The sequence below is a fragment of the Sinocyclocheilus rhinocerous genome, unplaced genomic scaffold (assembly GCF_001515625.1).
Source record: "Sinocyclocheilus rhinocerous isolate Xijiao unplaced genomic scaffold, SAMN03320098_v1.1 scaffold552, whole genome shotgun sequence".
Classification (NCBI taxonomy): Eukaryota; Metazoa; Chordata; class Actinopteri; order Cypriniformes; family Cyprinidae; genus Sinocyclocheilus; species Sinocyclocheilus rhinocerous.
Window position 1 is genome coordinate 362,052 of NW_015625574.1, and position 15,580 is coordinate 377,631.

Below are 15,580 nucleotides of genomic sequence, written 5' to 3' on the forward strand. Positions count from 1 at the left end.
AATCGCATCATATGACCCCTTTAAATCTCATTTTGTAAAAAAAAAAAAAAATCGTGAATCGAATCGTGAGTTGAGTGAATCGTTACATCCCTAGAAATCAAGGCTGTGACATTTTAGGCACACTTACAGACACAAACTCCACCTCATCCTCCACATCCTCGGTGACTGTAGAGGCAGACATCACATCTGTCCTCTGTGGAGCATCACATTAACCACTGCCAATTAAAAGACAGCAGTATCACATGAAGTATTGCATGCAAAAACGATTTTAAAACTAACTGCACACGCTTTAACATTATAAATAGCATTTAAATGTTATTTTACGTCATTAAACGTGGATAGTGATCGCATGTTAGAGTAAATCAAAGGAGGTGATCAATCCTGCAAACAGCTTGCATGGATGTCAACTACTCGTCGACAGGACAATGAGAGAAAGTCACACCAAACAAACTGTCTCGAAAGCTGCTCTGTAATGATAACGCTTGCAAACAATTCACCGCCAAGACAAAATCGCAAAATCTAATGCTAATTCGAGTAAAAGTTAGCAAACCATTACCAAAACTGAGCACGTAGGAAGCGATCATCAAATCTAGCATCACAGGAAGTGAGCTCGTCAAAATAAAAGTCGTTCACCACATGTTATTTTTTTATTATTATTATTTTACCGTTATTTAAATAAAAATAATGAAACGACTGTGTTTTTTCTTTCTTTCTACAAAATACTACAATTATCTAGATTTTTTTAAAAGGGGGAAAACAAATGATTGCATAACTTATGCTTGACTCATTCATAGCCTACTGCATACTGCAGGCTATGCAAGCAATTTTAATTTAAAAAAATTTATTATTAATTGTTAATATAATCTATGATTATCAAGACAACTTACACATAAAAACTGTATAGTCTACTTGTTTCATAACTAAAAAATATGATTTACCTTATAACTTAATCATATACGTTTACAGTAAAATATTATTGGCAACGGTATCCTTTATACAAGCATATTATCAACCAGTAAATCGCTTTATAATTCGTAGAAAAGGGCATTCCTAGAAATGTTTGTTTATAGGCTATTTATTTCTATAGTTATCCTAGGCCTATTTCTTATTAATATTATCAATTGTGACCCTGGAGCACAAAACCAGTCATAAGAGTCCATTTTTTAAAATTGAGATTTATACACCATCTGAAAGCTGAATAATTAGCTTTCCATTGATGTATGGTTTGTTAGGATAGGACAATATTTGGCCGAGATACAACTATTTGAAAATCTGGAATCTGAGGGTGCAAAAAAATCAAAATATTGAGAAAATCATCTTTAAAGTTGTCCAAATGAAGTTCTTAGCAATGCATATTACTAATCAAAAATGAAGTTTTGATATATTTACGGTAGGAAATTTACAAAATATCTTCACGGAACATGATCTTTACTTAATATCCTAATGATTTTTGGCATAAAAGAAAAATCAATAATTTTGACCCATACAATGTATTGTTGGCTATTGCTACAAATATACCCCAGCGACTTAAGACTGCTTTTGTGCTCCAGGGTCAATTAGTTCACGTTATTTATTTATTTATTTATGCCATTATTTCAGTTTTATTTGTGTTTTGGGTAATGTTACCTTCCATTGCTTCTGTGTACATTTGAACAGATTATAATGGCTCACAAAGCTTAACTTAACTGTTATTACACCGTAGGCCTAAATGTAAAATAGGTTATACTACAAAATGCTATTCTATGCTCACTGTACTCTTTCTTACAGCAATGTTCTGGCATCACTGATATGGCAAGTTAACTGTGCATATTCCTGATAGGGGCTCTGCCATTAAATCTGATTCGGATTGTACGTCGTTAAAATAAAACTAATTTAAGGCGTCCCAGAAATGAATGGAATTGAGTCCACGTAGAGTGCTTCATAAAAGAGCTCGCGCTAGAAACATACGGTCAGTGTTTGTTTACGCTTGGAAGCGCATCACGTGGACGCTTCAGAGCGCACGCAGACGAGCGCAGAGGCGCTATAGATGCTCCTGCTCGCGCGTTGCAGCTTTGCTGAGCTCAGATGAGATGCTGCTGATGCTGGCGCTGCCCCGATGAGCTCTAAAAAACAGGGGCTCCTGCTGAGTCATGGCTTGTTGTGGTCCATTACTGAAGTACAGACACCATGAGATAGATTATATGCCGGGGACCTACAAGTGAGGCATTACAGCATGAAATAGCCGCTCATAGTAGCCTATTTACATAAGGAGAGGAAGCAGACGTGTAGGAGTGGCTGTCCTACATCGCAATGATTGCTGCGGCTTTTTTGGTCTTATTGAGACCCTTAAGTATTCAGTGTGTATTATTGCTATTATTGCTTTTGGTAGGAACTGTCGCCACGATCTTGTTTCTCAGCTGCTGGCATCGGAAGCTCCGCACTGAGAAAATTCCCATAAAATCCGTGTTTACGAGGCGTTCGAGGAGTCGTGGTGAGTAGACCACCCTATGTATGTGTTTCTGTAGGATGTCATTGCGATAACATGCATGCTGCACAGTATTTATTAGACATTTTCATTCATTCTTCTCGAAAAACGACACGGTCATCAAAGCGCCTGAGCGCGGCATGCGAGCGCGAGAACGATATGCTTCATTTTCATCGTCTATTCTCGTTGTGTGTTTAATAAAGTGTTCTTTATTTCAAGACCAGACAGAGTTATTTGAAGAGCATCTCTAAGACACAATATGACTGAATGCGTGTGGGCTTTGTTTCAATCATTCCCATTTGTTCTAGAAGCTGGTTTCCGGCCGCATCATTTTCGCTCTGAGGTAAATCTCTTTCTCTTGCTCTCTCTGTGAAGGTCATAGAAAAGTAGAGCAAAGCATCCAAAATAATGACTTTCTCAAGAAATGTTTGCGTAATGTTCTGTTTTGTTCGACGGCTATTGAGTTACTTTCATCTTGATGAAGAAATAGTATCCTAAGCAACTGCGTGAAATGCGCATTGCGCATGCGTGGCTGATAAATAAGAAAATTCAGAAAAGACTACTTCTGTGTAAATATTGTATGCTACCAAGAAGTTTGGAAAACTAATAAACAACGAAAGATAGACGGAGCTGGCAAGTGTTATTATTTTAGGATAGGGAAAACTGCAATAATTTGTAGCGTTTCGCAGTTTTTGTTCTGCGATGATATTATGGTCATTGTTTGACAGGTATGTCGTCACAGTCCACGTCACGCGAGGAGAAGCGCACGCGCGCGCGTTTCTGAAGAGAAGCCGCTCATCGAGAGCGAGCCGGACTCGAACCTGAGGAAGCGCAGAGTGAAGAAGTAGCGTTTCGCAGTTTTTGTTCTGCGATGATATTATGGTCATTGTTTGACAGGTATGTCGTCACAGTCCACGTCACGCGAGGAGAAGCGCACGCGCGCGCGTTTCTGAAGAGAAGCCGCTCATCGAGAGCGAGCCGGACTCGAACCTGAGGAAGCGCAGAGTGAAGAAGAGAGTCCAGCCAGACTTCTATCACTCCGTGCAGCTCACGCCAACACGCAAAGCAGTAGGTATATCCTCATCTATGAGGCATTCACTCGCAGTCCACTCTTAGAAGAAATAAAGCTTCTACATTGGCATCTATGGTTCCATGAAGAACCTTCACTGCACAAACATGTTCTTCATAGCGGAACGTGTTTCTTTACATTTTTAGAATGTTCATCACTCTAAGAAAAACAATGGTTCTTTTGATAACTGCTTACTGAAAGGTTCTTTGGGGAACCAAAAATGGGTCTTTGAAATCCCACCTTTATTTGTAAGAGTGTATGTGTACCTTGATCTGTAAGTATAGACCACTAACTTCTTACAGCGCTAATGCTAAAGACATCTGAGGCTATCTTGAGCCACACCACTCTCTGTTGAGCGATGTTGCCCAAAATAACTTCAGATATCTTTACCAATAGCGCTGTAATAAATTAAAAAGCATATTTTAGGTCTAATAAAAAGAATACAAAATAGTAAAATGTAATAAAGGAGCTAAGCTAAAATCGACATGAAATAAAAATCAACTTTTTTTATTTTCTTAATGCACAGCCATTCTTGTGTGATTTATCTGTCAATATTATAAAAAAAATAAACAAATAAAAATAAAAACTTTCACCAAATTCCTGGCTGTGCCTCTGCACCATATCTGTATCAACTTAAATTTTTGGTTGCCATTACAAAGCCCAACTATTTTTCAATCCCTCGCTCCAATCTCTTCTAGACCACTTTTCGCCGTCCAAAAATGACAGAAAACCAATGCCATACTACATTTCTTTTGCTCACAAATACATGGCATTCCAGAAGTGGGTTGGTAATGCTGTTTCATATTGACTTTAAGTTGCTAAGTCAGTTTGTGTTTCTCAGTCATTGATAAACACCTCAATGATTGAGCAAGAGTTGCAATGGTTAAAACCTGAGAACGTGAAAGTGCATCCTAAATTCAGTCTTACTGATGGTGTGGTGATATTCCTAAAGATATCCAAGATTTCTTCTTTGAAAAAAAAACCCCTCTTTTTCTTCTCTGAACATATGTAAATTATAAAGACCCAAAAGGTCATTTTTGTGTTGTCATTTGTTTATTTTAGAATTCTCATTTTCAACCAAAAAAAAAAAAGTCAATGCAATGCATGATCTTTTAGTGCTGACACATAATGTTTAGGATATAATACCAGATTTTAAACCACTTTGTAATGTGGACATCATAGGAACATAATGCAGGGCAAAAAAAAAAACGTATTTGATTCAAACAGTAGAAACATGGGCGCTGTTAACTTTAGACTGACCAGACTCTTATGAAAGACAGGAAGGTGATCGATCAAAGGCCCTTTGTAAGTGATATTTATACTCCGAATAACAGGATGTGGATGAGAGTGATTTTGCATATGTGAATTCGGCATGCTGCTCATTTCTTCTTCCTTCCTTCGAAATAGGCCCTCCCTTTTAAACCGCTTGTAACGTAGTTTGTAGATCGGGAAGAAGGAGGCGGGAACCGGCAAACATTAAAAGATTTTAATCAAATAAACAAACACAAAACGAAAGTAAAGCGGCAGCCCCTCGCGGACGACTGCCGCACACAAAACACAAAATAAACTCCAGGCCTGGTCCTCTCTCCCCCGACACTGTCGTCACTCCTCCCTTTTATCCTTCCGGAGCTCCTCCGTGAAACTCGAGACCGGTGAGTGGTGCAGGTGTTGCTCATTATCAATTACTCCTCCGGCCTCGCTCCGTTCCCACGGCTCTTGGCCCCGCCCCACTCGTCACACCGCTATATACTGTATAAGTGCAGTGCCCATCTCAACTTTGTTGTGCACTCTTTGTTTGATCGATAATGTCATCTCACTGCAGTGGTGAGAGAGGCACTGAGAGTGTCTAGCGTTTTCTAAAAATATCCCAGAAATAATACTGTAAAGCTGCTTCTGATGTATTATTACCTTACAACAGAACTTGAACTTTGTTGTGGGAGGCACAATCAATAACATCAGAATGCTGTACGTTTTGCATTGCATACTGTACATAAGAATTTTGTAGGTTGTACATCAGATTCTTGCTCTTTATGTGTCTTTATGCCTACATTATAAAATTTTTCTTTGGTAGTGAAAGTAGACTTTATGCTATACTTTGATGTGAATGTCACATATAGTATCTGACAGATTATCTGTGAAAGTTCTCTGCAATAACATATTTCATTGTTAATATTGCTAATCATTTACCCAGATGATAGACACAAGCCTTACATGAATATTATATGCTGTGTTTTTTATTGAATCCAGAACATAATGGGTATGTGTGGACACATCGTTTTGCTGAAACAGATTATACAGAAATGAGTTGTCATGCATTTAACTAAAGTATTACAATGCTTCAACCAAGCAGTACATTTTTGTAAATCTGGAAACATGTAAACAAGCATATCAGTGTTGTATTGTTTTGAATATTTGACCATATTCTGTGTTTCTTTTTCCAATCCCTGCTGGAGCACATGCTGTCTGGCTAACAGTGACCGCTTGCCTCGCAGCTGTTAACTCACATTCATGCTTTGACATGGTTGTCATACTTAAAGTTTGAAGGGACCAGGGAGAGTCGGCAGACTTCTGACTTCCACTGATATGTAGTGAAGTGTAGTGTTATTTTTTAAATTAAATTATTATCATTATTTTTTTAAACAGAACATAATGTTTTGACTACACAGCAAAGAGATACAGCTCAACACATTACATTTAACAAGATACATTTACCACGCACAAATACCCGATATTTTGCAATATGAATAGTACGTTTTCACATTTGGAACCTCCTTTTTATTCACAGTGACTTCAGATGAAATCATTACTCCTTTATTAATGTGAAATGCTTTTTAAATACTTTTTTTTAAGTAATAAAAAACTATAATAAAAAGACACTATGTATGTTTAAAATGTATTATATAGGTTATTTAAAGGGTTAGTTCACCCAAAAATGAAAATTAGGCTGTGTTTGACTCACCCCCGAGGCATCCTAGGTGTATATGACTTTCTTCTTTCAGACGAATCCAGTCGGAGTTATATTAAAAATTGTCTTTGATCTTTCAAGCTATTTAATGGCACTCAGCGGGTGTTGCAATGCATCAGTCCAAAAGAAGTTAAATAAAAAGCGCCCATCCATAAAAAAAGTGTCTGAAGAACATAACAATTCACCAAGATCAAAAATGAAGAAGGGAAACATACAAAACTATAAAATAGCTGTAGCTGGATAAACATAGAAAATGATGACCTACACTCTTAAAAAGAGTTATTATAACAGTTATTTACTGGCTTTGATGGTTCCATGAAGAACCTTTAACATCCACAGACCTTTCCAAATGCACTAAAGTTTCCACAAAAGTGGAAAAAATGTTCTTCAGATTATTAAAATATTCTTCACACTTATTTTAAGAACTGTTCACAGAAAACTTCTGTGGGGAACCAAAAATTGTTCTTCTATGCCACTGCATTGAAAACTCCCTTTTGAAAACTTTAGTTTAAGAGCAGTGTTGGGAAGTAGCCTGACTAATTACATGTAACTAAATTACGTCATTTAATTACAAAATAAATGTTATTGTAATCACATAGAGTTACTGAGAAAAACTGTGTAATTAAATTACAGTTACTTAGGAAAATGTTAATGATTACAAAGGGGTTTACATCTACAGATATGACTGATTTCATTCCCAAATTGCATTGACCGTTTAAAAATATGCGGATCATCAGATCGATGTTTCAGGAGTTTAGGACACAGAATATGACACATGCTTATTTGATAACTGTTTTATTTCCTATTTGGGTTTGTGTGAATGCTTTATTTTTTTAAGATTACCATTGTTTCCAAAGCATTGTTAGATGGCAGTGTTAAGGGGAACACATCAGAGTTTTTTTCACACCACCCACATACAGATTTAATTGATTTTTTTCATAAATTGCAGTGACTGCTCTAAAATATGAGACACCAGTGTTTCAGGAGTTTAGGACACATGCTTCTTCGATAACTGTTTATTTCCTATTTGGGTTTATGTACATGTATTATTTAATATTAACTGTTTTGGTAACACTTTATTTTAAGGTGTCCTTACACATGTTGCTTGTACTTACTATTATAATAACAATAAATTATGCAGAATTACATGCAAGTAACCCTAAGACAAACCCTAAACCTATAGTAAGTACATGTAGTTAATTAATCTTACTCAGTACTTAAATGCATAATTACACTGTAACAAGGACACCTAAAAATAAATTGTAACCACTGTTTGTTTTTCAAGGCATTGTTAGATGCCAGTGTTTCCTATGCAAATATATGATTTCAAAACAGTATCATAGCTACTAAACTATTTCTTGTTATGGTTTTAAATCTGTATTAAACCTCAAAGTAAGTCTGATTTTTGTTGAAAACATTAGAAATTTAGAAAAGTAATCAAAAAGTAATCAAATGTAAACAGTTACATTACTTTAATAAAGTACTTGAAAAAGTTACACTACTTATTACATTTTAGATAGGGTAATTTATAATCTGTAACCTGTTACATTTCTAAAGTAACCTTCCCAACACTGTTTAAGAGTATATAAAACAACTTGCCCTGTTTAGAATGTATTGTTTCAGGACACCAATATATTGAAGTTTTGCTGCAGAAATAATTTTTTTTTTCTTTTTTTTTTCATTAAAGGGCTATACATAGATTTTGCAGGCAACAGAGAATTTTAAATTGCTTCAGAATTTCTCCTTTTGTGTTTCATGGGAAAACTGTCTTCATATTTCTAATGAAATAGAGGTGACAAAATTAAATTTTCGGTATATGTGATCCTGGAGCACAAAAGCAGTCATCAGTAGCACGGGTATATTTGTAGCAATAGCCAACAATACATTGTATGGGTCAAAATGATCAGTTTTTCTTTTATGTCAAAAATCATTAGGATATTAAGTAAAGATCATGTTCCGTGAAGATTTTTTCTTTGTAAATTTCCTACCGTAAACATATCAGAACTTAATTTTTGATTAGTAATATGCATTTCTAAGGACTTCATTTGGACAACTGAAAAGGCCTTTTTCTCAGTATTTAGATTTTTTTGCACCCTCAGATTCCAGATTTTCAAATAGTTGTATCTCAGCCAAATATTGTCCAATCCTAACAAACCATACATCAATGGAAAGATTATTTATTCAGCTTTCAGATGATCAAATTGACCTTTATGACTGGTTTTGTGGTCCAGGGTCACATATAAGGTATTCAGCAGTTGAGAAAGTGAAAGAGCAGTAGCCTAAGTCATGTAGCTGGTGAGGACGCGGCGAGGGTGGTGGCGCTGTAACACCGCAGCAGCTCAGCGAAGCTCTGGCTTCTGTCCGTGGTTCTAGTCTGCGCGTGCCAGTGCATGGTGACGCCGTGGGTTTGTATGCTCTCTCTGCTCTCTCTCTGTCTGTCTCTGGAGGATTTCGCACCATTTCAAGCTTTGGATCAAACCGGGCGACACGCGACGGAATTACCGCCACAAGGGTGTGGTTCTATCCAAAATGACATCGCCGGATGTAAATAACAAGTGGAAGTAGGATCTCTGCCCATCCTTTAGAGATGTACACCGCGGTGAGTGTTGCCTTGTCCTCGCGGGGGAGCCACATGAGATTCATCCTGATGGGGTTTTGTTTTATTGTCGATCTTTGATCATTTGAGTCTTATTTGCAATGAGCAGATGTGTCTTTAATCTCGGTCTGTTGTGAACGCAGTGATGGTGCGATAACGGTGTCGCTTTCGCTCGCAGCGCTGTTTTTATTTGCGCTCCTGTGCTGAATACGCGATTTATTGCCTTTCTATTGTCTCTTCACACAGAGCTCCGGGTCTGGGAACGCGTCCCTGCGCTGTTCTATGTCTTCATCGGCAGATTTCTCCGATGATGAAGAGTACAGTGTGAAATCTGGGTCGGTGTCGCCGGCACCGGGGGACACGTTACCGTGGAATTTACCCAGACACGAGCGCTCGAAGCGGAAGATTCAGGGAGGATCCGTGCTGGATCCTGCCGAGAGAGCGGTGCTCAGAATCGCAGGTAAGAATCCAAAATATATCCCAGTCTCACTGCAGCCATACACGTCCATTCATTAGGCTCTTGCAGAGAAAATGATGAGGCCTGTCGTTTGCTATTTGATCAAGCAGCAGTCAGTGAACTGCACGTACAAATACAGAGTTGGATAAATAATAAGCGATGAAGAATTCACGTTGTTTGGGTTTTAAGAAAGTATTTTAAAAAGGCATTGGAACTTGAGTTGTCTAATGGGTGGTCCTGATCATGTGCTTTAAATGTCTTGCACCGGAAACACCTGCTCCTTACATCTGCCTAAAATCTGCAGGTCATCATCATAAGAAGAATAATGAGCGTTAAGTTGCCTCTGATGCACTGTGAAACTGCTGTGAAATGGTAGCTGGAAGTCAGAGTTGTTTTTAAAAGCTCAAGGCTGAAAGATGAATCAGCAGTCTGTAATGTGCATGTTTTCCTGCTCTGGAATGAGAGGCTTCTGTAGCATTATGACCTATTCAACATGAGAACCAGATGGCAGTATCACATGCCATAATAATATGACAATTTATTTGTTTTTATTCTATCTATCTATCTATCTATCTATCTATCTCCTAATAGCCTATATACACAGACTCAGAAGAAAAAGGTACAAACGCTGTGACTGGGGTGGTATCATTTCAAAAGGTACACTTTTGTACCATATTCACCTCTAAAAATGCATACTAGTATCTTATAGGTAAAAATTTACGGTAAAAAACCGGCAGCTGCGGTTGCCAGAATTTTACTGTAAAAAATACGGTAGCAACATTTTAGGTTTTAACTTAAATTTACAGTTAAATACCGTAATTTTATTAACTGATATAATGTTAATATACCAACCTATTGAAGTAGTGAAATCTGTTTTGTAGCTTTGTAATACACTGATAACCACCAAATGCAGGCGGTGATGAGAAAGTCACATGATGAACCAAAGCCCATCACAAGCAGCTTTTGAATAATAACATGTGTAGAAGGTGCACGGTGTCATTCACACAAACACTAAACACCATCATGGTAACACACATGAAACTGAAATAATGCAATAAACATTCATTTAACAACATTAGATTAGCATTTTTACAGTCATTTACCGTTAAATTCACGGTCATTTTTTACAGTGTAGCATACAAATTAGTACCTAAATTGTATGTTAGTGACAGATTTTGTACCTTTTTTTCCCCTAGAGAGTGCACAAACAGCCTGCAGTTCATCATTTGGCAGTTGCATGATATTTATTTCTATTATAAATAATTTTTCTTTTAATGGTTTTATAGAACAATAATAACACATTAGGCTTTACCCTACAAATAAGCTAACTTGTAAAGCATTGTAAAAAAAAAAAAGAAACATCAATATAAGGCAGAGCTGCATGGTGTTTAGTATTATAAAAGTTGAGATTGGTCGGCATCTGCTTGGGAAGATGTTGTTTGTCCTGTAACAGAGAGTTAGCAGCGCAATCATGTTCCCGTTGCAAACGCGAGGACGGGAATGCTCCGGTTTTAGGACCTTGGAGAGCACGCTTGCAGACACATGGCAGCGGTGACCACCAGCGTGTGCCTCTAAAATAGAGGATGACTGTGCATGACACATTATCCCCTTCATGTAGTCTGACATGTGATATATATATATAGCCTATATATAGCATTCCAGATGAATGCTGACCACACATGAACAGTGTCAGGAAGAGTAGCAGCGTTAAATAAAGCACGCAAAACGGCATATCGTGAAAACTGGTATTATTTTAAAGAACCTATTGGCGTTTGCTGGGATGCAGTGAAGGACAGTCGCGGATCCCCTCTCACCGGCGCACGGCTGAAGCGGCAGAGGAAGTCGCGCTCATTGGCCGGTTGGCGGATCTGGGAGGGGACGCAGGGCGTCGCCGGTAACGGAGCAGAGGCGCTGATCGGTCAGGCTTCACTTCGCCAGTGCGGCCGGTAAATGACCAGCCTCGACCGCTCCGCCAATGGCCCGCTACGGACCGGCTCCGTATATGCTCGCCGACGAATTGGAGTATCTCCAGGCGTACGAGGACGTGCTTGAGAAATATAAAGGTAAAGAATGAATCCGGTTTGACCGCTTGTTGAATTACATTTTTGCTTCGGCAGCGAGACGGTTAACGGTATCAGAGCATCAGCGTGATTCATGCTTACATTAATACATACATTGTTTCATTGTTTACTGAACGGAAACCGTTTACTTGGTGGCAGATTTGCTGACCTGATGTGACACATTTAATAAGCTTGTCACAGTAAGACAAAACCCCTTTATTTTCGTCTATCTGACAGATCGTGTAGAAATATTGTTCTGTTTGTGTGTTCAGATGATTGCATTAGATGTTTGTTATATAAGCCCATTGTGAAATTCTGATTTGATTGGTCGTCTACATCTGTCTGTGGTGTTGTCCCATCCATCGTGTCTGCTCTAAATGCATCTCCCCTCATGCACTTACAGTGGCTTCCAGCCATTTGGATCACTAGTCCTGGCTTAGGGATGTTATTTTCTTCTCAGCATCATCCTGCCAGTCAGCCTCTGTTTCTGCAACATGCATGTCTAGGGAAATATATAAATGCACGGAAATACATTTTCCCCATTGAATGAGTGTTGAGTATTCAGGTGAAGCTGATGTGTTGTTTTTGGTGATTTGTAGCTCAAGCAGAGCAGCAGATCGTCTATCAGCTGTTGGGTATCATAAGCTAACAGTCAGCTGTGGAAAAGCTCAACAGTGTGTGTGTGTGCGTGTGAGTGTGTGTGTGTGTGTGTGTGTGTGAAGCTGCTGCAGTCATGATGAAGGGTCACTCTGATTCTGTGATTTTTGCTTTCTCAAGGCAATATGCTTGATAAATAAGTTCTTATTATCATAGATTTGTTTATTTTCTACAGAGCGTACTACAGTTTTGTTAACATTTAAGTGCATAAAACCATGGTGGCAAAACAGTTGTTATTAATCAGAATGCATGATTGTTTTGAAAAATGAAGTTTAAATTGCATTAGTGGGTTGATGCACACAGTTGAAAACACCCAAACATTCCTGATTTTCTGGAATCAGTCTAGGTGTAGGCCACGTCTCGTTAAAAACCGCTTTTGTTCTGGCTGTCAGGAGTGTTTGACTTGAGGCCAGAGGTTATCAGAGCTAGTTTATTGGTCACTATAAACATGTCTGGGTGCCAACAAGCACAGTTAGAAAATAATCAAGGTGTAAAGAATATACCTCAGTGTTTTTCACTCTTTTGGCACTAATTGAGTATGTAATTACAAATTACTTTAAAAGAATGATTTTATTAATGATTCCACAGTCAGTTGCACAAAACAAAAACCCAAGAATGACATTTAATCGTTTCATTTATATGCAGCATTTTAACAATGCTAAGTTATGAACAATATTGACATATAGTTTTAATAAGACATTGTAATGCATGAAAAATGCTCCGTGGGAATGTTTTTTGAGTTATGATGGGAATAAATCGCTTTTTGAATTCTAACTGATCGAACTGATACACAGAAATGAATCATTTTCTGCTGAAACCTTATATTTCTCTCATTGTGAGTCACAGCACAAGTCATCACATCAAAACCAGTGTGATATTCTCAATGTATTGTGTATATAATCAATATATAGCATTGCACCTGTGTGTCATGTGCTTTAATTTATGTTACATCTACAATGAGGTTGTCATTGAAGTATGCATTTTCAACACTGTCTGAAAGGAATCTTTCATAAGCAGTCTTTTTGCTTTAAGGGAGATTAGCAAGGCATCTACATGATGTCTTGAGTTTAGAGAACAGTTTAGTCAAGAAAATGATAAACTTCAGATATATATTAAAGATAAGCATTTCCTTTGAATTAAACATGATATTCTCTGTTGAATAAGTTCATGATGCATACGGCCTCATATTGAGTCCGGTTTTAGTTCTTCCTGTAAGAATGACTTTTAACCGTGTGACAATGCCTTCAAAGACACTGGAAACTGTGATGCTCTGAATGTCCTTCCTCTAGAATCATCACCAGAATATTCCATGCTTAAACATATGATGCCAGCTGCACTTTTTTATAAAGTACAGATCCATAAAATTCAAAACGATATTAAAAGCCACCATGTCTATTGTGCTCTTTACTCCGCTTGTCTGGAGTTCTCCAGAGAGTGGGAACTATGGACAATGATAAAATTGATGTTTGGTGGAAACATTCCTGGAAGCGACGTCCAGCTCTGTAGAGTTATACAGTAACACTGCTGGAGCTGTTCTCAGAACAAAAGCTCTTCACATAGACGGTCTGCCTCTTTTTTCTCTTATGCTAAATGTCTCTCTTTAGCCCTATAGTGAACGCTCATGCTCAATGTATGTTATGCAGGACTGAGTGGGTAGGAAGGGCTCAGTGCTGGGGAAGATACATTGAAACTGTTGAGTTACTCATCATTTAAAGCACTCAATGTACCTTTATGTAAGAGGGGGAGGGGAACAATACATTTTAAATATATCAAAATGATTTTTAAAAATGTAAATCTGTAGCAGGAATAAAACAATCATTAAAAATCACTTAATGTGTTAGGTATCAGACAAATTTTTTTATTAATATGGGGCAATTAAAAAAAATATTGGATAATAATAATACAAAATAATAATAATAATGAATTATTTGTAAAAAAAAATTCCATAAAGCATGTTATGTTTTCATTGTTGCAGTAATGATTAATTTACTGTAAACATTTGTCATCAAAAATATAGAAATGACTTGGCAGGTGCTTAAACATACAGGTAATGGTTGACGTCTAGGTTAGTGTCCAGTTACTTTGTGGAATTTAGTTTGTTTTGGGTTTCGAGGTAAGAAGCACTGAGGACGTGTGGTACAATACCCGGCTAATTGGGTATTAAAGGTAATAACACACAAGCAGAGGGTTTTTTTTGTAGTGGTGTTCTTGTAAACCAGAGCGTTTCATCTTAGGTCAGATTCAATCGCTTCCTTTCAAAATGTCTTAATCTTGTACTTTTGAACGGGACCCAAATGCGCACATTTCAATAGGCCTGTGAATGTGAGACTGGAACATGCAAGCTGCTTCGGGGTCGTGCTCAGTTACCATCGCGTACAGGACCGCAGTGTACTAACAGGTGAAGACCAGAAATGACATAAGCCCTTGTGTTATTTTAACATTGTGTGGCTAAGAAAGCTCAAGATTTACTCAAGAGTGGGTGTGTCTCTCATTTTTCTTTAGAGCTCCAGTGTCCTTTCTATTAAGGTAAGAAGCTCTTTCATGAAATTCTAAAGGTACTGTAGTGTACAAAGAAACCGACACGCTTTACATCCGCTTGTCACTGTGGACTGTTTTTATAAGGCTTTTGTTATTACTTGATTGAGTTCTTATGTGGATGAACACCAGAGAAGAAAAGTAACCAGAGGATGTGAAATATTAGCCCTTTCTGGTGATTACATGCTGTTTTGTCTGGGTAAACCATATTATTGTGATGATTTGAGTATTGTAGAATTTCAGAGAAATGCTTTGCTCCAAAGATCTGTAGTATCCCGTCACGCCTTGGTAAAACACAGAGCTGTGGTGTATTTAGTTCATACGCTCAGTACCAGGACAAATGGCATTTAACCAGGTCAGATGGATTTAATTCTTGTGCCAATACACATCAAATAAATTGCTACTAGGTCATATAGTAGTAGGGCTGGTCCGAATACCATTTTTTGAGCTTCGGAGGGAGGGGGCTGAACATATTCTTCTCTCAACACCGTGTCTACACCGGAAGCCGCGCCGCGAAAATACAATAGAACCTATTGTGTAGTAGTCGACCGATATTGGTTTTTTGACAGACGATGCCGATATCTTGGAAAGCAGGGTGGCCGGTGGCCGATGGCCGATATAAAGCCGATATAATTTTATTTATTTTCATTTATAGTTAAGAAATTTTAAATAATTTGAAAATGGATAAAAAAATAATTGTGTAAAATAAACATACTTATACTTTAGAAGACAAAGCATTTTTCACAAATAAATAAATATTTAATAAAAATCTAATTA

The 15,580-nt window shown here is 37.7% G+C and overlaps 2 protein-coding genes across 6 annotated transcripts in view; one reads left to right on the forward strand and one right to left on the reverse strand.

Moving 5' to 3' along the window:
• znf451 (zinc finger protein 451) overlaps window positions 1–625 on the reverse strand; it is a 12,110-nt gene extending 11,485 nt beyond the window's left edge. For 3 of the 5 annotated variants that reach the window (XM_016566894.1, XM_016566890.1, XM_016566871.1), the window contains exons 1-2: window positions 557–615; window positions 128–215 (exon numbers count right to left, since the gene is read on the reverse strand). In XM_016566894.1, the coding sequence (XP_016422380.1) occupies window positions 128–181 (54 nt within the window). In that variant the 5' untranslated portion in view covers window positions 182–215; window positions 557–615. Of the gene's footprint in view, window positions 1–127; window positions 216–556 lie in introns of all 5 variants that reach the window. The other 2 variants (XM_016566876.1, XM_016566884.1) reach the window with 2 other exon arrangements.
• Window positions 626–8,873: 8,248 nt separating this feature from the next.
• dst (dystonin) overlaps window positions 8,874–15,580 on the forward strand; it is a 159,104-nt gene continuing 152,397 nt past the window's right edge. Inside the window, exons 1-2 of the mRNA XM_016566904.1 lie at window positions 8,874–9,097; window positions 9,341–9,554. Of these exons, the coding sequence (XP_016422390.1) occupies window positions 9,086–9,097; window positions 9,341–9,554 (226 nt within the window). The 5' untranslated portion in view covers window positions 8,874–9,085. The remainder of the gene's footprint in view (window positions 9,098–9,340; window positions 9,555–15,580) is intronic.